We start from the raw sequence: 24001 nt of genomic DNA on the forward strand, positions 1-24001 counted from the left end.
TACAATTCTTACTAATTTATTATCCATCAACATGTCACGGAACACCGCGTTACTGTCAGTCGCCGGTGCAGCTGACATTAGTCATCACTGAAACCTTTGTTCTAACTTTACAAGGGGCAGAGGTAACGAGAACATTCTGTATAAAAATATTATAAAGCTGAAGAGTTTGTTGGTTTGAACGCGCTAATTTCAGGAACTACTGGTCCGATTTGAAAAATTCTTTCAACGTTAGATAGATCATTTATCGAAGAAGGCTATATAACATCACGTTAAGCCCAATACAAGCGGAGCACCAATAAAGAATGTTTCAAAATCGGGGTTTTAATTTCTTTTGAGAGCTTCCACTGCGTGCGCTGCGGAAACGGTTAAAGTTTCGCAAAAGTGCCTAATGTATGAGAGAATTGTTCCCCTTTAAAAGATTTAATCGTTGAATGTACATAAATAAAAAATTATGGTCGAATTGATAACGTCCTCTTTTGAAGTCGGTTAAAAAGCGTGATTTTGGTACCTTACATAGCACCTTAACATTCTATTATTCAGAAATATTTTCACTTTCTACGTAAATGAAGAGGCGGGTAAAATTTAGCGTTATGCCAAAGTAACTATTCCAGGCGAACGAAGTCGCGGGCAAAAGCTATATAGTTCTGTATAAAAAAGTGTCTGTCGAAAAGCGACCGATTAAGATGGCGCCACTGTAGTGAGTCGTGTCATTTCAAAGATAGCGCCAAAAGTTATTATTTTTGTTCAACTCTGCCCACTTCACTCCGTTTATAAAAGTTACATTCATATGGATTTTTGAGTTGTAATTTTCCGCTTACAGATGAACACATTTTCAAATCGTCTCCCATGTAAGTTTGTCCTCCTTATCTCTGCCGTCCGTGCTTTAAAGGATAACAATCTCTAGAAACATTGGAACGCCGATTGCAAACGAAATGCCTTCAAATTTTTCACGCATACGTCGACTCGATTACTTCCCAATAAGATTAACGCTCAACTCCCACGAAACCGTGTTGTTCTTACCCAGACATTACTTTCTCACAAGTACATTTACTTCATCTAAAACACAGTTTGGTAATCCACACGTATTTAGAAAAAATATTACGATCTTCGTGTTTCATACAAAATTTATAGATTCTTATTTGATTTTTAAATCAGCTTATTGAATATTTACAACTGTCTGTCTAAGGCTAGTTGATACAAAATCGAATATGCAATAATAGTCACGCACTTCGCAACAAAGTTACTTTATCACGTAATGTTTCAAACAATTATAATAATACAATACGGTTTCTGCTTTATACTTGTGCTAATTCCTTGAAAATGCTACATTAGAAATATCTGTCGTAAAATTCAGTTACATCAAACAATAATCGCCCGAATATATCATAAGCTTCTCAATATAATTTTACAATTCAAACTCTCCAGAAATATACGATTTTTTATTTTAATTAAATTCTATGGAAGTAAATCAATCGAATTATTGCTATTTGGAAAACATCGCTTCTAGATATATGTAATCTAGAAGGTATTATCCTTCCCAGAGTATCTGCTATTGAAAAAAACAACAAATTCGATGTGACACTTCTTACCGGGAACAAATTTATACGAAATACAGCCTAAATAAGAACATTACTGAATATTGGTTTGTAAATTTATTAAAGTGTTTTTATTAGATGAACTATCGAAGTAGTAAGTTGGGTTTCATCTAGTCAGTAGATAGTCATCAGTCGCTATCTCTAATTAACAATGTATATATAAACTATATTCACATACCGAACAACGATTTACGGAGCATAATCATAAACTTAAGATTTTCGTATTACTTTAGAAACTATAGAAAAGATAGTAGTCTCGAACCAAACTTCAAAACTGTGACTTCTTGAATGAGAACCAGAACACAGCTTGGCCTATGAGCGCTCATAACTTAACTACAGAATACGAAGGAGTCACGAATGTTCTAGAATTTAATTTGATTATGTCATTGAACTGAACCAACAAATTAAACTAGATTCAGCTATATAATTATAATCAGTGTAAAAAATACATTTTCCGATAAGTGCCGCCAAAAACTTCTATCTAAAGGAATATTCAATAGTAAAACTCAGTTTAACCGGAAAAAATCTTACTAGATCTAGATGTACATACTTTTTAATACATTAATCGAAAGCCCAAGTGATAGATTAGATTCGCAAGAACCAATTAAAATCGACATTAGATGTTACAGCCACAACTTTTTTGAGTGTCATATTGACGTCATAAACGAGTCGTTTAAAATAAGCTTAAAGCTAACTTAATCAGTGATGCAACGAATATTCGAATTCCCCGAATACTTTCAAGACATTCGCAAAGAAAAAATGTATATACAGATACACAGCACATTCCTAACATTGACTTGTCCGTAGAAATATACTTGACAAAAAAAAAAATCCGATTACCGTCAATTAAACAATTCGATCGGTTGCCGTTGTGAATTTATTTTTGTGACTCATCCAAAATTTCGTTGTCTGGTACACCTTTGTATCTACTTGTACATAAGAAAACTTAAGAAAAATGATATACACTACCGTCCAAAAGTTTAGAAGCACACCTGTTTTTATTCAACAAAAACATCGCCGACAAGCGAAAGATTAATTTTATTCCATAATTTTGACGTGTCACGTGTTTTATGATTTAATTCGTCTTAAGCCCCCCGTAAAAGACTCGGAATCTCGAGTAAAGGTGTCTACTACATAGTTTCTAAAAAAACAAGAAGCAGGGGAAAATTAAGATAGAAAAACATCTGGGAGGCCCAAATTCCAATACCTAAACCGCAACAAATCAAGGGTATAACTTCACCTTCGAACTTGTCTGGGATGAACAGTACGGAAGGGTAAAAAATCGATCACCAACAATCTGAGAACATTTGTGGCCACTATTGGAGAGCGATTGGAACAAGTTGGATGAAGAAAATTTTAAGAGATTTATTAATAGAATGCTTAAAATGTGCAAGAAGATAATAACAGAGATAGGCGTACACTTCAATGAGGATGATGGCGATGAAGTTTGAGGGAAAATTCATATTTCATAACGTAAAGTTAAATTTTCATTTTGTTTATATTTAATTTATAATTTACCTGGCTGTTTCCAAACTTTTGGACGGTAATGTACGTCGTGTTAATTTCAGCCAACTATTCGTATTCGCTGCATCACCAAACTTAATCATAAATAATGTGTCAATAATTATTGTGCGAGAAATCAAATGAATATTACATTTCAACTAAACATATTAATACAACCAGTCTTCGATTATTTAAAGAATGTAAGTTGAACTCGTACGTGATGAGATCTTAACAATTATTTGTATCTACCGGTGACGATTCACAATACACCCTACATGAGATTTTAGTGGGGCATTGAATTTGTATTATCTATGATTTGTAAGTTTAATGTAGACCAATGCTGAATTAAAAGTAGCGGACAATGAACGGTCATTCAACAAGTTAATATTTAAATTGGCCTCCCAGTCAACATTTGCGTAATCACTTAGTAATGAAACTTCCAAGTTAGTAATATATTACATTACAAATTGGCAAATACGAACAAAATCAAGCTTTGTTTTCATTAAAAAATCGCAAATAAAAAATATAACATTGTCTCTGGACGGCGGTTATGCTTCGATGACATTCTTTAATTAATCTGTGGTTGTATTTCCCAATTTTAACAGATTATACTAAGTAAGGATTCGAATTTCAACAATTTGCCCCGTGAGTGATGATTGAAACACTTTTAGGACTATCTCGTGTTTATTTAATCACTAGATTAATTTAGTATCATTCGTTGAGGGTACTATGAACAAAATCGTTTCCCAAGAATACAATAGAATATTAAGTGAATCAGTTAATCTGTGTGCGAACGCATACAGGACAAACATATATTTACCTACTTTCCTTTTATGTAATATTTAGATAGATATAAAGCAATAAAAAAATAGATTACCATTATATCATTATCACAAAGATTTTAGGTTGTATAAGGACAAAAAAACAAAAAAAAACGAGATCAAATCGAATGTAAAAGTGCTTTAATCTACCAATCGCAGGACTTCATGTAGCGTTTATTCAAAAAGTCATCAAACACACAAACACTGTTCTTCAAGCAACATCTTCTCTCAGTTGAATGTTGAATTCGAACCAAAACTTGTATATATTTATTTATGTGGCATTAATTTCTAACGTCAATTTAATGGTTTCGCTTTTTGGTGTTCACGTGGGCTTTTAGCTTGGGCTACATAAGTTTTTCTTGTATGAAGGGATGAGCTAAGCAGTGGTTGACAGAGGCTCTCTTGGCCGGGTCCAACATAAGCATGCGTTCTAGTAAGTCCTTCAGTTGGGAGATCTTCTTGGCCTCTGGTAGAGGCAGCCTGTGATGCGGTGGCGCTAGTTCAGTTTGTAGATCTCTTGTAGGTTTTATGCTGGATATTATCACCACTTTCTCCTGTTGGCACAAGATGAATTTCTTTATTTAATATATATAAAAATGAATTGCTGCTGTTCGTTAGTCTCGCTAAAACTCGAGAACGGCTGGACCGATTTGGCTATTCGGTCTTGAATTATTTGTGGAAATCCAGAGATGGTTTAAAAGGTAGATAAATATGAAAATGCTCGGAATTAAATAAAAATAACAATTTTGTTTTTCCTTTGATGTGGCCCCATTCGGACGGATTCCTTTTATTTGTTTTAATTTTATTTTATACAAAAGTTTAGTTTTTTATTATCGATTGAGGCACTAAAGAGTATGCCGGGTCAGCTAGTTTAATATAAAAATAATGAATGGTTCCTTTTTTTTGGCTTTTCATTTAATTTTCATATATTTATATTCAGTCATTGTTGACATATATAAATGATTTTTTAAAAGTTTCATTATGAAAATAAAAATATTGATGACGCCACTGATGTTGCTTACAAATAATGTATAGTAAGTGGCAACACAGAAATCAATATCATATTTTAAATCAATAATAATAACCTCTGCATATGTTAGTACTAAAAATATGTGGTAATGAAATAATTTAATATTGAATGTTATATTAATATTTCTGTCAGTCATTATTTATCGGATCTGTTATTAACAATATTTATTTATTATTGTTATTGCTTAGATGGGTGGACGAGCTCACAGCCCACCTGGTGTTAAGTGGTTACTGGAGCCCATAGACATCTACAACGTAAATGCGCCACGCACCTTGAGATATGTTTTAATGGCTCAGTATAGTTACAACGGCTGCCCCACCCTTCAAACCGAAACGCATTACTGCTTCACGGCAGAAATAGGCATGGCGGTGGTACCTACCCGTGCGGACTCACAAGAGGCCCTACAACCAGTAATTATGCTAACTATAATTTTGCGGATTTGATTCTATTACAATCGTGAACATCTGTTATGTACGTATTTCATTAGAAAAATTGGTACCCGCTTGCGGGATTCGAACACTGGTGCATCGCTACATACGAATGTACCGGACGTCTTATCTTTTGGACCACGATGACTTCAAAATTGTATTGTAATTGTATTATATTCAATAAAACTTACCCTCTCGGTGATCTTATCCAGTTCGTGATACAAGAAGTTGCAATTCGCATCGAAATGTTGCTCTTTGAAATGTCCCTTCTTGATGATTTTATTGGGTATTTTTCCTTTCAGATCCATGAAGTACTTCAACATTTCATTATTGGACTTGCCGCTGAACATTATCTTCCCGGTCGACAGCTCGTATATTGTGCACGCAGTCGACCACATATCGATGCCGTGATCGTATGGAACGCCCAGGATTATCTCTGGCGCCCTATAGAACCTGGACACCAGGTAGGGTGTGATCTCGTTGTCGGTGACCTGGGACGCCGCTCCGAAATCGCACAGTTTCAGATTTAGTTTGTTCTCGTTTACCAAGATGTTGTCGGGTTTTATATCTGCGTACGAGAGATGACGAAATAAAACGTGAAACAAACGAAGATCACTTTACTTTACTTGGTGCTAGTTAGAAAGCTGAGTAACGAAAACACCAGACTATACAGATACCAATTCGGGAAGTGCTGCATTAATATAATTCAAAGCTACGGTTGTATACGCATCAGCCACTATTTTTATAGGGCTTATATAACCTAAGCCTAAATCAGTTTTTAAGCTATTGATAGATTTTATCGCGGGCTTTGAGCGCGGCGACTGAATCAAGAAATTCCGTAACGAAAATAACCTGACACCCCCCCTACGCCTACTATGTAGCTCGCGTTCAACACATTCACACGTTGCGTTTGTGTAGTGTTTGTGAATAAGCGCGTGGTGTGACGTCACACTGCATGCGCATCATGAAAAGTCTGCCCATCTCTCTCTCGCGCGGTCTAGCTTATGAGTGTGAAGGGGACAGTTAAGGTTTTGCTTTTATTAATGTTTAACATCGTGGTATTGTCTTATTATTGTTTTAATATTAAATTATCATTGTCTAATTATAATTGCATAAGTTGATAAAAAATGCTATGCAATAGCTTTACCGCGGCAGTTCCCGAGTGCCACATGTTTGTTTTTTTTAATTTTTTTATTGCCCTTGTAGACGAGCATACGGCCCGCCTGATGGTGAGTTGTTACCGTCGCCCATGGGCTTCAGCAATGCCAGGGGCAGAGCCAAGCCGCTGCCTACCGCTTACTACTCTCCACAAGCCTCATTTGAAGAAGGACATGTCATAGCGCTCGGGAAACACCGTGGAGGAGAGCTCATTCCATAGCCGGATGGTACGTGGCAAAAAAGATCTCTGGAAACGCACTGTGGATGACCGCAGTGGCTACAGGTAGTATGGATGAACTCTACTCAGCTGGCCGGCGGTGCGATGGTCAAAACGAGATGATGGTAGAATAATTCTCGAATAATAAAGACTGAACAGCCGCCAGCCATCGCTGACGCCATCATATCGAGGGGTAAAAGGCTATTTGATTTAAGCGACTTTTTTTCAATTTTACAGGAGAGCCATCTAAAGTTTAATATTTGTCAAAAAAATCATAACAAAAAAACTTCTTTTGTTAGTTTAATAGTATAGTAAGCGGCACGTAAGTTGGCAAGGTTTTGGTGTAGTGGGGGTAATGTCGCGCATAGTGCACATTGCAACAAAAAAATGGTCACTTTTATTGCCCGCATATTATTTAATTTCATTTTATTAATTTTTTTATTTGCCATAATTTATTTTTAAGCCTGTGTGTTTAGAAGAAAGTTAAAGAAAAGAGAGGAATCCGTGAAGTGTATTAGGCGTTATAAATAAAATACAATTAAAAGTTAAGAAGTTTACTTAAAAAAATATACTTAATATTAAAAATTATGTGTCGCCGTCGTCACTATCATTTTCTAATAGTGCTACCCCTTGGATTAAATTTATAGTAGCACCTGAACTGGTGGAAGGAGTTGGCTCCTCATCGTCAACATAACGAAGAGTCGCTGTCGTCACTGACGTAAATAATAAAACGCTCAGAGACTGAATTAACTATATGGTCATTGGTGTTTGGTCCTGGCATTGCAAACAAACTTAAAACAATAACACTCGTAACAAAAACTAAATTTAAAATAATAATAACAACTCGTAACAAAAACTCAATATAAACAAAGGGTTCCTACAACTTTAGAAGGCGCATGTGTAACCGGGTGCGAACGGAACGTGGACGCGGTGCGGGAGGGGAGGGTCGACTGACTCACCAATCGTGCGCTCGGAACGGTGCTACGTCTTTCCCCGCGTCCCGCTTGACAACCAAAGAGACCTAAGAAACGACTTCTGCGCATCTAGCGACTCTTGCCAAGTTACGTGCCGGGGACTATATAAACATAATTGAAGTTCAATTAGAACATCGAACTGTTGATGCTAATACCAAATAAAATTTACCTTTAATTACGTCGTAGAAATGTTGCTTAAACGAAATTGCCTTTCACCTTCGGTATACAATGTTAATATATACAAAAAAGAGCAGAGTACACTCTGTCTATTTTCGAAGCCGACAAAACAAGTCAAACTCACCGGCATGTACGATGCCCGTCTTCTTCAATAGCTTGAGCGCTAGGAGCATCTGTTGCGTGTAACTCCTAACCGCTTTGATATGGATGCCGCTGTTCTTTCCGTATTTCTTTAGGACCTCCCTCAGGTTCATCGAGAGCGGTTCGAGCACCATGCACAAGTGACGTTTGTGGAAGAAGTGCCGGAACAAACGGAGACAGTGGAATTTGTCCTCTGGATCGGCGTCGTTCAAACGTTTCAGTATCTCCAGCTCGCGGAGACCGGTTTTGTGCCTGAAATTTGCATTTTAGTTTTCCTCAAAACAGGTTTACTATTATAAGTCCGGTCACCGTCACTGAGTTTCTCGCCGGACCTTCTCAGTGGGTCGCGTTTCCGATCCGGTGGTAGATTCTGCGAAGCACTACTCTTGCTAGGTATGTGTTAGCAACTCTCCGGTTTGAGCCCCGAGAGCTCACCTACACACGTTAGGGCGAAGCTGAAATAGCCTCTCAAGGCTATTAGCATAGGTAGGAAATAATAAATAAATTATAAGATACTAGCTGTTCCCGTCTGCTTCGGTGTGCATTTAAAATTTACATTATCATTTCTCATCCCACAAAGATTCTCATCATTAACAACATATGTAAATATATAAATATTAGCCTATCCATTAAGTACATGTGTTTTCTACATGGATACCAAGTTTCAAGTCAATCGGATGCATGGTTCAGTTACTAGGCTGCAATAAAAAGTATCGGGAATGGAATATTTCCACTGTGCCTGTCATATTAAAATCTTTTTAATTGAAAACTCCTTGGTTTTAAAAATCGAATACCATTTATTTATTTAAAAAAAGATTCTCGGTCTTGTCACGAGGTTTTGTCAAACTTGTTTAGTCGTTGAGAAAATGGAATTGACTCAAGAAAATTCAAGAGCGATGATTTATTATGACTTTCGAAGTGGTTTAACACAAAAACAGTGTGTTGACCGGATGATTTCTGCATTTGGTGATGAAGCCCCATCCAAAAATACAATTTATCGCTGGTTGGCTGAGTTTCAACGTGGACGTGTCAAGCTCAGTGATGATCCCCGTCAAGGTCGTCCAAAAACTGCAGTCACCCAAGAAAACGTTGATGCTGTGCGTAAGCTGATTGAGGAAGATCGACATGTGACATACCGCGAAATTCAGGCAACTTTAGACATTGGCATGAGTCAAATACAAATAATCTTGCATGAACAATTAGGTGTAAAAAAGTTGTTTCCCCGATGGATACCGCATTCGCTCTGTGAAGAGCAAAAAGCGGCTCGCGTTACTTGGTGCGTCAGAACTCTCGAAAGATTCCACGCAGGATCCTCAAATGCTGTATACAACATTGTATCAGGTGACGAATCCTGGATATACGCGTACGAACCCGAAACAAAAAACCAGTCACGAGTTTGGGTGTTCGAAAATGAGTTAAAGCCAACAAAAATTGTTCGTTCACGGAGTGTTGCAAAAAAAATGGTGGCCACGTTTGCCTCCAAAACCGGCCATGTTACAACTATTCCTCTTGAGGGACAAAGAACGGTTAATGCAGAATGGTATGCTAGCATTTGTTTGCCACAGGTCGTTTCTGAACTCCGTAAAGAGAACTGCAACCGCCGCATCATCCTCCATCACGACAATGCGAGTTCTCACACCGCGCACAGAACAAAAGAGTTTTTAGAGCAAGAAAACATAGAATTATTAGACCATCCGCTGTACAGCCCCGACCTAAGCCCTAATGATTTCTATACTTTCCCTAAAATAAAGAATAAATTGCGTGGACAGAGATTTTCATCACCTGAAGAAGCTGTGGACGCCTACAAAACGGCCATTTTGGAGACCCCAACTTCCGAATGGAATGGTTGCTTCAATGATTGGTTCCATCATATGGAAAAATGTGTCAAATTTCGCGGAGAATACTTCGAAAAGCAACAAATACATTTTTAAATAGTAATGTTGTGTCACTTCGTTAATTCCCGAAATTTTCAGTGCCGCCCTCGTATAACGCAACATCCGTAAAAACCACTCTAGATTTAGATATTAGTATAGAAACGTCAATTATGCAATATTTATAAGATTTTATTATTTCATAAACTTCTTTGATTTGTTTAACATTAATGTCGAATCTGTCGTATTACCGTTGAAGATATGACTTAATTTACTGTTAAAAATTAATTTCCACGTTATTTCATAACGAATTCCGATACTAAGTCCAGAGAAACTTTTCTATTAATGGTGTTTAATATTAGACATAGAATAATTTATAAAATGAAACTTAGGAAACAACCCTACCATGAGTGTGGTAGATAACCTGCATAGGCAACACTATCATGAGTGTGGTTGAAAATCTGTATAAACAACCCTATCGTGAGTGTGGTATAAAATATATATAGAACAACATATCATGAGTGTGGTATAAAACCTGTATAGACAACCCTATCATAAGTGTGGTAGAAAACCTATATAGAACACCCTATCATGAGTGTGGTATAAAACCTGTGTAGACAACCCTATCCTGAGTGTCGTATAAAACCTGTATAGACAACCCTATCCTGAGTATCGTATAAAAGCTGTATAGACAACCCTATCATGAGTGTGATATAAAACCTGTATAGACAACCCTATCATGAGTGCGGTTGAAAACCTGTATATAATAGTCTCATCGCTCCGAATGCTCACATGATCTCATTGTTCCTTATGATCTTGACGGCAACATCAGTGTTACTCCTGGCCTGGTCCCTGGCTCGCACCACGTTAGAGAACACACCCTGGCCCGTGTACCCGTACACATTGTAGCGGTTGTCCAAAGTTTCGCCGATACGAACTCTGCCAATGAATAAAGGACTTAGTTACAACATCATCAGAGTAGGATCCCCTGCACTATGGGAATCAGAGACTGATATGAGATGAGACTTTTATTACTGCTGTTAGGTAGTCTTGCGACTACACACAGGTTGGTTTTTCTGCCGTGAAGCAGTAATGCGTATCGGTTTGAAGGGTAGGGTAGCCGTAGTTAAAAGTGAGACCTCAGAATTCATTTCTCAAGGTGGGTGGCGGCATTTACGTTGTATATGTGTATGGGCTCCGGTAACCACTTAACATCAGGTGGGTCGTGAGTTCGTCTACCCATCTAAGCAATTAAAAAAATCAGATCTTATCAGTGGGTCGCGATTCCGAGCCGGTGGTAGATTCAGCGAAGCACTGCTCTTTCTAAGGCAAGTGTTAGCAAATTCTCTGAGCTTGAGCCCGTGAGCTCTCCTACCCGTCTGGGCGGTAGGTATAGGTAGGGGAAAAAAGCTGATATACATATATGGTCCGGAACTAAGTTATCTTAAAAGGCTGCAGCAATAAGTGCCAATCGATTTCTCGGTCAGATATAAAACATTGCAAACCAAGCACAGTTAAATCAGACATATTAGTAAATAAAACACTTTGACCCGTTTAGTGACTTTGTTGTCGAATCATATACATTTTCAAATGACCAAAATGAGCTTCCTTTTTTATTTTATTTTATAAGTTTAACATATAGTCATCTAAAAACGTTAACTTTTTCCTTGCTTGCGCTGTTTGAAAAGCAGTTCGACTTAATATTATGTTTTTTACTAGTGATAGGACCTCTTTTGAGGACTCACAACGGGTAGGTACCACTACCCTGCCTATTTCTGCCGTGAAGCAGTAATGCGTTTCAGTTTCAAGGGTGGGGCAGCCGTTGTAATTATATTTGAGACCTTAGAACTTATATCTCAAGGTGGGTGGCGCATTTACGTTGTAGATGTCTATGGGCTCCAGTAACTACTTAACACCAGGTGGGCTGTGAGCTCGTCCACCCATCTAAGCAATAAAAAATATGTAGAGCGTCAATAAAACAGCGTTGAAAGAGACGAAGAAGTATGAAGTTACAAAATTCTATTTAGATTGTGAACGAATTTACTATGTTTAGATATATAGATATTAACCTGACTACAATAAAACAGACCCATTCGTCACATTAATCTTTGGCCGGATCGAACCAAGCCTGGCAGTCGGAGGTCTAAACTACTGCACCTCCAATTCATTCAAAATACTTAGAATAATCAAATTTGATATAATTACTTTATTGTATATAGAAAGATAAAATCATGAATATCTCTAATGCAGAGATTTTAATTTACCTGTAGTACCCCTCAGCGTCATCCCAGTTATCTGTTAGTGACGGATTCTCCGTAGCAAGTTTAGTCTTTGAATCTCCTGTCGTCGGCGTCTGTAATAATTTCCAAAATTTACATATTAGAACACTTTTTTTTTAATACAAACAATAAAACCTTGTTGGAAAATGTGTGAGTTTTATTCATTTTTCGTACTGTCAAGATTTAATGAAGAAATTCGTTACATTTTAAAATTTTACTACAAAAAAGGTAAAAATGCAACGCAAGCTGCGAAAAAAATTTGCGATGTTCATGGACCTAGTACAGGGTCTGTGAGAATGACACAAATTTGATTTAAGCGTTTTCAATCCGGAATTTTGATGTCAAAGATGCACGTCGCTCTGGTCGCCCTATTACGGATAAAATGGAAGCCATTTTTGAAAAAGTGGAGCAAGATCGGCATATCAGTAATTACGACGTAGCTAAAGAACTGGGAATTGACCACAAAACGTTTTTGCGCATTTGAAAAAAACTGGGTACACAAAAAAGCTCTATATTTGGGTACCTCACGAGCTCACTGAAAGAAACCTTATGAACCGTGTACTCATTTGTGATTCTTTATTACGACGTAATGAAACCGAAAAATTTTTGAAGAAGCTGATAGCTGGTGATGAAAAGTGGATCGTGCGACGGGAACGTGCGAAAAAGGTCGTGGTCAAAGTACGGTCAGGCATCACAGACTGTGGCGAAATCCTGGTTAACTCGCAACAAGGTGATGCTGTGTGTGTGATGGGATTGGAAGGGCATTATTCATTATGAGCTGTTACCACCAGGCAGGGCCATCGATTCTGAGCTCTACTGCGAATAATTGATGAGATTAAAGCAAGAAGTTGAGAGAAAGCGGCCGGAATTAATCAACAGAAGGGGTGTGGTTTTTCATCATGATAACGCTAGACCTCACACATCTTTAACAACTCAGCAAAAATTAAGAGAGCTTGGCTGGGATGTGTTAATGCATCGAATTATTTAGGCAGTGTCAGATTAACTTCACGAGAGGACTGCCAAAATCAATTGTCGCGGTATTTTGATCAGAAGCCCCAAAATTTCTATAGCAATGGGATCATGTTCCTACCTACCTACCTACCTAGATGGCAAAAAGTTATCGAACAAAATGGTACTTACATACTTTAGTAAAATGTAAATAAACTACATTAAAGAACGTTGTGAATTTTCTTAAAAAATGCAAAGAACCTTTTCCCCAATATATGGCATGTTGTTACTATGCAAAAATATTTCTTCAGCCATTTTAACGGGGTAAACTTAATTTAAGTTCAATTAATAACATCGAATCATTAGTCTTAAAAAATTCGCTGATTTACGAATATATATTGTACATAACTAGCCTTTCACCCATCGATATTATTTATTATAATCAATCACGTTTCAAAGAAATTTGTTCTTTGAGGCACGTGCTACGTGATAATTTAAACAATTCTATTGGTATTATAAACTGACGTGTCCATCTGTAATTTCTATAGCATTTAGCAAGTAAATTGAGCTCCTATTAATATGAATGTTAATTAATGATTTTCACCAACAGCTTCATAAAAAGAACTTGATTATAATTTATATGGGAAAAAAACGTGTATTACTTATGGTATCTATTATAAGCATTTAGGGGTGAGTATCACCACCCTGCCTAGGTTCCTTTGGTCATCCGTCCTGGTTTAAATGGTGGGACCACAGTTATACTATACAATTGAGACTTGAACCACAATTCTTAAGGTGAGTGGGGTTTTCGCGTCGCAATGTATAAGGGTTTCGGCTGAGAAATTAACAACAAGCGGGCCGTGTGAGTTCATTAGCCCATCTATGGTACGAATAAATAAAAATAGTGATGCTCTTATCATTATAAACTGTTGCATTATCATTTCATTCAATTATTTCATTATTTTCAGGTCAAATTATAAAACGAGCGGCGATTTATTGAATAACAAGAAGACAAACGGGTCACACGAATTAAGGTTAAAAGTTTCTCAATTATTTGTGGCGATTAATGTGGCTAATTGAATATAGCTGATAAGTGAAGATTGTTTATGTTTACTGCCATGAAAAACATTTATGTATTTATTTGTAGAGCTTTGATAACATTTCCAAAATTCTGTAGGTGCGATCCAACACCATAACATAAACATAAATTACTTCACTAGCCCAAAAACAGATCATTGTACGACTAACACATGTATACATGAATATTTTGAATGTCTATACTTTTTTGAGAATCACTGTATTACTCTCGGTAGTTTGTACCATGTGATATACTTCACATGAGCATATGTTTATCATTTTATTACAATACCAGAAAATTAAATAAAAAAGCGATAATAAAAATAAATTATGATTATTAAAATGAACATTGTGAATTCCAAAATTAAATTTAGTTCAAAAAATTCGAAAACGAACGAATGTAACCATGTATGTATGTGAGTTTAAATGATAAAAAAACAATAAATAGTTATACACCCACAAGAACAGGTTAATAGACTTTTTGCAATCGTAGCTGATCTGCTTATATTTATCTCTTTCACACAATCAAATCTTAAGCTAGCTAAGGAAGAATATAATAGAAATAGCGAATTATGGTACTCACATCGACGCTATCAAAGTTATCTTGATCCGCGAACATATCCCATTCGCTATCTTTATTAGACTTTTGCAGTTTGATTGTGCTCTTAGATTCGTTCTCGATTTTCTTGATGAGCGTTTCGCTGCGTGTCTCCGTTCTAATGTGTTTCCTTTCTTCTTTATTCTTTTCCTTGTGGTCGTGTGACTTATTTTTCGAAGTGGGCGACACAGAACGTTGGCTTTGCGGGCTAAACGGTGAAGCCGTTGCGTTTTGCGTGCGTTCCACGGTCGAATTCCCTTCAGATGTCGACTGAGTATCGCATCCAAGTTTCTGTTATAACATTAAACATCATATTAAACAATCTAGTTTATATCGAAACATTTTCATAAACTATCTCAGTAAAAAAAAGGGTACGTGTACTTATGTACGCGCGTAAGAGGTTATACTTTATTTTTATTAAATTTATTTCTTTTTTTTTCTTTTAATCAATTTGAAAAAAAATCGATTAAACAACATCCTCAAACACGCATATTGGACATCCCTTTTCTTGACATCGTATAAATTCTCGGTACGGTTCGGAAATTTCACCTGCGGCTATATTCAGACTCGCCAAGTTACGTCGGTCGTATTGTAATGAGCGATTTAGTGGGCGACTTCATTCTGTTAATTTTGTGTCACGGTGCGCGCGCATCGTAAAATTTCACTCTCATCAATTTTTCATAACGCGCCTAAAGAAGTATAACTTCAAAAAAACATTCAATTTGTATTGCAATTGATGTTGCCCGTTCAAAATGTCTCAACAAGCAATGTCGTTTATCGACCCCTATAATAAGTTCTGGCAAAAGGACGATCTCATAATACATCATCATAAACACTTAACCTTTAATACGAAACAAATTACTATTTGATAGAAAATAAAAGAAACAACAATATCAAGTAAAATCACTATATAGTATAAAACAAAGTCGGTTTCTCTGTCCCTATATCCCTATGTATGCTTAAATCTTTAAAATTACGCAACGGATTTTGATGCGTTTTTTTTTCATAGATTGAAGAGAAAGGTTTATATGTATAATAGCATCCATTAAATAGTGGAGAAATCAATAATAAATTACAGTTTCCGAAGCGAAGCGAGGGCGGGTCGCTAGTAATTAATATTTTTAAATTTAAATGTGAAAATACCTTCATGAGCTGCTCTCTCTGTTTGCGTCGTCGCTCGATTATCTGTTTCTCGGTCTCTTCTTCATCATCATCAGTGTTTATATCGATGTTCAACTCTTCATCGCTAGAGCTGGGTATCACGTGCGTGACATCGGGGGTGCCCTGAAACCAATATACAATAATTGTTCTTATACGAGTCACTTTGACATTATTTTTGATGACATTATCGGCGTAGCACTAATTGTACTTTATGTGTTTTAATTTCTCGTTGCTTTTATTGTTTAGTAAGAGTTTAACTAATTCTTGCTCGTATTTTTAAGGAATATTGTTTTACACGATTAAATACGGGAAAGCATTACGATTCTTGTTTTATTTTACAAAACTTGTATTTTTCAAATATGTACCTTTCTGTGGCTCCTGGAACACGAAGCTTCTTGTGAACGGTCTCTGTTTGTCTCTCTGTTGCGCCCGGGTGAATGTCTGTCTCTATGGGAGTGTCTCAATCGGTTATTTGAAGCTCGTTCAGGTGACCGTTCTCGAGATCGTTCCCTCATCTTCAAGACTGATCTTTCTCGGGATCTGCGTATTGCCCGTTCCGCAGTTCTATCTCGTGTCTGTCTTCGGCTTCTAGACGTTTCCTGCTCGCGACGCCTGATCTCAGACGATTTGCGATCTCTGTCCCTTATCCTCTCTCGATCTTTATCTCGCTCTCTTTCTCGTTCCCGTTCTCGTTCACGATCTCGCTCTCGATCGCGTTCCCTGTCTCGTTCGCGATCCCGCTCCCTGTCTCGTTCACGATCACGCTCGCGTTCTTTGTCTCGGTCGCGTTCACGTTCCCTTTCTTTTTCTTTCTCGCGTTCCCTCTCACGCTTTCGTTCCTTTTCCCGTTCACGTTCCCGTTCTTCTTGTTTACGCTTTTCTTTCTCTCTCTTGTCACGATATTCTTTATCTTCTATTTCTCTCTTCTTCTCCATTTCTCTTCTGCTTTCTCTGTTAATGATATCACGTAAGTCTTCTTCTTGCCGACGAGGTTTATGTTTTTCTGAAATCTTGTCCTTGCTTGATTTGTGTTTGCTCCTATGTTTATGATCTTTCTTGGATTTTTTCGGTTCGGGCGATTCCACATCGTCATTTATACAAATAATTTCATCGGGTTTGTCATCTTTGGCGTCAATACTTTCTTCGTCACTTTTGTCAGAAAAATATGCTACAAGTCTAGCTTGTAATAGTTCTTTTTGTCTCATGAGTTCTTCTAAATTAAGATCGTCTTCGATCATTGTTAATTCGGGACTTGCACAATCTTCCTGATAATTTTCAGTTTCAGAATTTGATGATATTATTTCTAACGTGTCCTCTTTGATTTCTACTATTCTATTGTGATTCTTATAATGGGAATTAGTGTCCCCATTTTGAGAAGCCCGACGTATTGTACTTATAGAATCTATCAAAGGAGAATGTAATTCGGAGTTGTTGCCAGTTTTCGACTGACACCGTTTGGATTTGTTGATCAAATCTTCAACATCAGATAAGGAAGTTTCACTCTCCGGTTCTCGGCTCTGTTGTTTCACCTTTTTAGATTTCTTTTTCTTTTTATGTAAATTTACAGAATCCTCTTCATCGGCAGTCGGTCTTTTGTGTTTTTTATGTTTCTTGCTTTTCTTTTTCTTTTTTCCATCTTCTTCATAATTATCACCATTAGTTATGTCATCTAACTTAGACCTGAGAAATAAATAAAACGTGGTACTTACAAATAGCTCTTTCGGTCTTATTTTATCTTCTTTAGTTCCTTTTACAACATATTCAACAATTCTGTAATATCACAGGAATTAATCGGTATTGAAGGAGTATATGTGATTGTTAAATACAACAAAATTCCTTCATAACGCAATATACCTGGTTTCCAAATTACTTGTATTAATTAACTCGATTGATATATTAATATTCATTTCGGAACTGCTCATATTGATGAAGGAACAGATTTTGTATTTTGACTTTGCATTTTTTTATTTGTTTATTTATTGTTCATTTGATTGACATTGCCAATTATGGCATTAACTTTCTACAATTACCTACGAAACATAGACCACAAAATGAGTAATGATCCGCTATGACAGATTTCAGGGCGATAATGTGTGTATATATGTGTATGAATAGTTACGAAATTAAATGAACAATAATTGAAATTCTTACAGAGATTCTAGCAGATAAAATATATTTTTAAACAGTTAAAAAAGAAATCTTGCCCATTGTTCTGTTTTCATGTTTTTATGTTCTGATTAAATGTATATGATTTTTTTTTGTTGCATTGTTGGATGGACGAGCTCACAGCCCACCTGGTGTTAAGTGGTTACTGGAGCCCATAGACACATACAACGTAAATGCGCCACCCACCTCGAGATATAAGTTCTAAGGTCTCAGTATAGTTACAACGGCTACCCCCACCCTTCGAACCGAAACGCATTACTGCTTCACGGCGGAAATAGGCGGAGTGGTGGTACCTACCCGTGCGGACTCCCAAGAGGTCCTACCACCAGTGATTAAGCAAATTATAATTTTTGCGGGTTTGATTTTTATTACACGATGTTATTCCTTCACCGTGGAAATCAATCGTGAACATTTGTTGAGTACGTATTTCATTAGAAAAATTGGTACCCGCCTGCGGGATTCGAACACCGGTGCATCGCTACATACGAATGCACCGGACGTCTTATCCTTTAGGCCACGACGACTTCAACGATTAAATTAACGACGACGATTGAATTATGAGAATTTATATTTTGTCTGTATAATAGAAAATAGTGAAAGTTACCTTCGATTTAGTTTTACTTACTCTTTTCCCATTTTAAATCTGGCACTGTCACTGTTCAAGTTCACAGTATTCTGCAACAAAATTTAGATAAAATTACTATGAAACACTTCAATCAATATACAAAATATTTATTGATCCTTTTTATAAGTTTATGCTGATAGAGTAACTGCGGATTAAGATGGCCTTAAGTTAAGCCTAAAAGTTCTATGTGTTGCTTAATTGTATTTTTATTGACAAACGTTGTTTTGTCATATATAAGATTTCTAGAGAAATTCTAGTGTAGAAAAAAAGTAACTTATTGTAAGTGTGTAAGGATGTGGTAAATGAGTGAAAGAGGCCTGTAGCGCTGTGAACGATTAGGGAGTATAAAAATAACAAAACCTCATTCAACCACATACCTAGGTAATGCCTCATTATAACAAAAAAAAATGTCCAAAAATAAAAATAAATGTTAGGGGTGGACAACCCTTATCACTTAGGGGTATGAAAAATAGATAGTAGCCGATTCTCAGACCTACTGAACATGCATATAAAATTTCCTAAAAATCGATCAAACCGTTTCAGAGGATTATGGTAACTAACATTGTGACATGAGAATTTTATATATAAGATTGTAAATAAATAATTATTGCACTGGAAATTAATGATAATTTTACGATGACAGTAAAATTAACATGAGAGTTGCACAGAAAAATTAAAATAATAGGTATAACAGTCACTGCTACGATTGATACACAAATAAAACCAAAAAAAACTGGCCGAAAAATGTATAGTGAGTATGACAGGAGACCGGCTTTGTCCTCATCCCTACTACGTGATGTTTGCTGGATGAGTGGTGACCCCTGGCGGGGATAACTGATCGATTGATAGTTGATCAGTAATCGACTGGCGAGGGCGGGAGATGAAATTGAATTAAAAAAAAAATCATAATTAAAGGAACTTGAAATTCTAAACTCTGAATACGAATTTATCGTACTACAATTATAATATTTGATTGCCATCTTGCATCCTTATAGCGGAACTGTGCATAGAATAAAAAAAAAAAAATTGGGATGGAAAAACAGGGGTTGATCGTATAAGAGTGAAAATTAGAGTAATATGAATTTTTTTATTCTAAGTCATGACAAAATAAAAACAATATTCTGGCAAAAAAAATTAAAGTTTTTAATTAACAAATAAAAAATAAGGATTGATCATAGAGGGATGAAAATTTAGGGTTGTATGTATTTTTGTATGCTGTATCATAAAAAAATAAAAACAAAAATCTTTGTCAAAAAAATAAAATAAAAAATTTAGGGGTGGACCACCCTTAAGATTTAGGGGGATGAAAAATAAATGTTATTTGATTCTCCACCCTGGCCGATATGCTCGCTAAGATTCACGAAAATCGGTCGAGCCGTTGCGGAGAAGTTCAATCACGCACCACGTGACATGAGAATTTTATATATTAGAAGTAGTAATAACCATAAACACAGCTGAATAATGGACAACAGAATACAAATAAAAAATCATTGTAAAATAATGTCAATATTAACAAGCACCATGTCAATTTTCTATCATCATACGCTTTGCGGGAAAGGAATGGAGCATCTTCTCTCAAAAGTTGAGAAAAATTAAAGGATTTTTTCAATAAACATACCACTAATGGCTTAAGGTTTTGTACTGGGGCCAGTCTTTTACTCTCTGTATATAAATCTGACCTACCAAAGCGCCAACAGCTTACAGTCGCAACTTTTGGAGATGATACAACTTTGCTTGCTTTGAGTACATGCCCAACTCGAGCATCTGAACTCCTACAAAGCGGAATTCATAAAATAGAGAAAATGATGGCCAAATGGAGAATCGCTACTAGCTAAATCCAAATCTGTGCACATAACCTTCACCAAACTTAGCCTTTGCAAAAAGGACTGCCAGTCAACAAATTTAAATGGTACTCGACTTCCTCATCAACATATGATTAAGTAGTTGTTAGTACATACAAATGCACTTAGAATACAGAATTACATGGAAAAAACATGTGCAAACAAAAGAGTTCTAAATAACCTGAAGTACAAAAGTCTGGTTACTCAGTAGAAACTGAAAACTAGCAATCAACAAATATACAGTATAATTCATAAGCCTATTTGGACATATTGTATTGAAGTATGGGGCACACCCTATATATAATGTATAATATCTAAGGGTATAAAAGTATAATTACTGGTGGTCGGACCTCTTGTGAGTCCACACAGGTAGATACTACTACCCCGCCTATTTCTGCCGTGAAGCAGTAATCCGTTTCAGTTTGAAGGGTGGGGCAGCCGTTATAACACACTGAGACCTTAGAACTCATATCTCAAGGTGAGTGTCAGCATTTACGTTGTAGATATTAATGGGCTCCAGTAACCAATTAACACCAGGTGGGCTGTGAGCTCGTCCACCCATTTAAGTACTTAATATAAAAAAATACATATTTTGGGACAAAGAAATATATTTGATGGTTCATCAAAACATAGGAGATCTATGAAATCTTTGAGCTGCCAATGGTCCAGAAATGATAAAAATGCTATCGGCCCCACAAGCCACGATTTTAAAAATATCCTAAACAGCTTGCATGCTTGGATATTTGATGAAAATACCCATCCGGAACTGGATGACTACATAAAAAATAAGGTAAGGCTCTGCCGGGAGTACTCTAATACCTAGCACACTATCTCATCTACATATAGTCCACACAACTAAGGGCATAATAAGGAGATAATATAATATATATGTGCATAATAAATTATATATTAATGATAGAAACTTGTATAAATAATATATAAGTTTCTATCAGTTATCTATTATATAAGTTTGGGATCAGAACCTCCCTTGTGTTAAATAGTAGCGGGTAACTTTCCTCAAATGTTTGTATGTATGTATGTAATTATACATTTTATCATACGTTTATAATAGGTAGTAATAAACTTTTGTATTTTTGATATAAAAAGTTTATAGCAATACTTAAATAATTAATAAATTATTTTTAGAATTTTTTTTTTTATAGGAAGTGAATCTAAAAAGTTGTTATTCTCACTTTTTATCCTACTCAGTACATTTGTATGTAATGGAATTTTTCATTTAAATTTTCACTAACTTGAAAATTAAAACATGCATTAAACTCTGGTGACAACCGTATCGCTTGGACTTTTATTCCTATAAAAAGTAAGGATAATAATTTAGATACCAAAGTACTGGTCAAGCTGATTAAAGTGTATTACAAATAAAAAGCAATCTGCTTACTACCAAGGATGGCCCAAGTATTAATCAACACTATAATAAACTGAACACAAACTTTCAACAGTTTAAAAGACTTTCACAATAAATTGTATCTCCTTTGATTTTACAATCAGTAAATAGAGCAAGCACCACATTTAATTTTTCCAAGTATATGGTTCTAAGCACTTCTCCGGTTAGTAAATGTAATCTCATGGTCCTTCTCTGGACTGTAGCTTTTATTGGGGCCAATAACAGTTTTATAATTAATTATATTTTATTATTTAGTTTTATGATTATTGCTCAATAAGCACATAAAATGACATCAATTTTGCAAAATAAATAAAACGATTTTTAAATAATGTATCACTGACGAGAAATTTTCATTGAAACTGCTGTCTTCAGAATTATTAACCTTAAAATTTTGTAACTTGGAAATACAAATTTTGCTAAAAAAAATTGCTTCTTGATGTCACTTCAAATATATGGATGTCCTTATTTGTAACCCATTTTCTAATTATATACTTAATGACTGATTAAACTACACTTTGTGAAAAAAAGTACTTTGGATAATATAAATCACGAAACTCTATAAAGAGTTCACTGATGTCTTTGAAAACGGAATTCATATAATCAGTGGTGAAAATTCTTTCGCTGTGCGCTTTAAGTTCACTGAGATTCGCAAACTTTTAAAACATTTCGTTCGAAGCGTTCCTATTCTTTTTTTTTTTTTTTGTTAATGATATTATTATCCAGAAGATAACAATAGCGTTTTGAGAGACAGTTCGCTAAGAATGGGAATAAACTTGATTTTTCTAAACATACCGCTATTCCCGTTGCAATCTTTCCAAAAAACAAACAAAATTACGAAAAAATCCAAACATTTGTAGGCATTGTTTCACAGACAAATAGTTCGATAAACTTTGAATAAATTCAATAATAAAAATGTGTGAACTGTACAGTAACTTAGAGAAAATTTATTTCTATTTAGCTTTAAATTATTGTAACTAAACTTCACCTTTAATGAGTAGGTTACTACTATTTAAGTAGAACAAAACTATAAAATAATAAACGTGACACTCTATCTATCAAAGTATCAAACCGTCACGATTTATTTTGTTTTTACAGAGTTCCAACTGGCAATGAAATTTATTCCATAAATCCAAATCAAGGCTTATCCTATAAATTACCAGAAATCATGTACTCTATGGTCGATTGATCTTCCTAAATTTTAAAAAAAGAATAGAAACCTTTTTTACTTATAAAGATTATATACATACCTATATTTTATGTCTGTTTATTTAAATAATACGCTAGTAAAAAATACGCTAGTTTAATGGAATTAAGAATAGATAGACTTTTTAGAAGTAACGCGAGAAGTAAAGTGGTATGAATTGTTTTACTGTGTTTCTTCTTAAGCCGTTTGTCATTGGGAAAGTGAACTAGTACGGAAAGATTAAATAAAGCCATTAGACGTGGCTTGTCAGTCTCTTTCAAAAAATCTACTGAAGTCTCACTAAGTTCCCATCATTTGAACTGGGACATTTCATCACATCTCATCTCGTTTCATTTTATTTGATTTTCTTCAATTTCGTCCCAATTTATAAGTTTTATATTATAGCTTCATTACATTCTGTTATGTAAATATTCATAATTATAGACTATATAAAGTCACCAAATGCTATAGGTACTTAGAAAAAAGAAGCAAGCCATTTAAGCAATGATGCTAACTTAGGAGATTTCTCCCTAAGCTTAGGAAAAAATAAATTTATAACTGTGAATGTAAATGAGACAAATGGACCCAATTAAACCACCAATTTCTACAACTATGCACTCCTATTTTCTGATTTAAAGGATAAGACCACCGTTATACAATAGAGAGACTTTGACTTTGTATCTAAATTTTTGTAAAGGAAACAAAACTAATCAAAGCGATCGATTTTGTTAGCCTTCAGTATTATGTCGAGAGTCGAATAATTGCGTGGATGATTAGTATGCATTGATCACTGACTGTGGAAA

The 24001-nt window shown here is 35.6% G+C and overlaps 1 protein-coding gene across 2 annotated transcripts; it reads right to left on the reverse strand.

The window, feature by feature from the left end:
- On the reverse strand, positions 1 to 23119 carry Prp4k (Pre-mRNA processing factor 4 kinase). 2 transcript variants are annotated; one of them, XM_028178439.2, is made up of 10 exons: positions 23001 to 23119; positions 18770 to 18819; positions 16344 to 17658; positions 15961 to 16101; positions 14803 to 15108; positions 12180 to 12268; positions 10708 to 10854; positions 8028 to 8296; positions 5569 to 5945; positions 1 to 4473 (listed from the first exon to the last, which is right to left on the reverse strand). In XM_028178439.2, exons 2-10 carry the CDS (start codon positions 18778 to 18780, stop codon positions 4264 to 4266), a joined length of 2865 nt encoding a protein of 954 aa, XP_028034240.2. In that variant the 5' UTR covers positions 18781 to 18819; positions 23001 to 23119; the 3' UTR covers positions 1 to 4263. The 2 variants fall into 2 exon arrangements, with proteins under 2 accessions (XP_028034240.2, XP_028034234.2); XM_028178433.2 differs by having other exon boundaries at positions 22808 to 23087.
- Positions 23120 to 24001: the final 882 nt, after the last annotated feature.

This window comes from Bombyx mandarina, chromosome 01 (assembly GCF_030267445.1).
Source record: "Bombyx mandarina strain Sakado chromosome 01, ASM3026744v2".
Classification (NCBI taxonomy): Eukaryota; Metazoa; Arthropoda; class Insecta; order Lepidoptera; family Bombycidae; genus Bombyx; species Bombyx mandarina.

Coding starts and splice junctions, on each gene's coding strand:
- Prp4k (XM_028178439.2), bottom strand. Junction 15,109..15,960: donor AGAGAGAGCAGCTCATGAAG/GTATTTTCACAT, acceptor ATGTTATAACAG/AAACTTGGATGCGATACTCA. Junction 8,297..10,707: donor ATAAGGAACAATGAGATCAT/GTGAGCATTCGG, acceptor TGCAAATTTCAG/GCACAAAACCGGTCTCCGCG.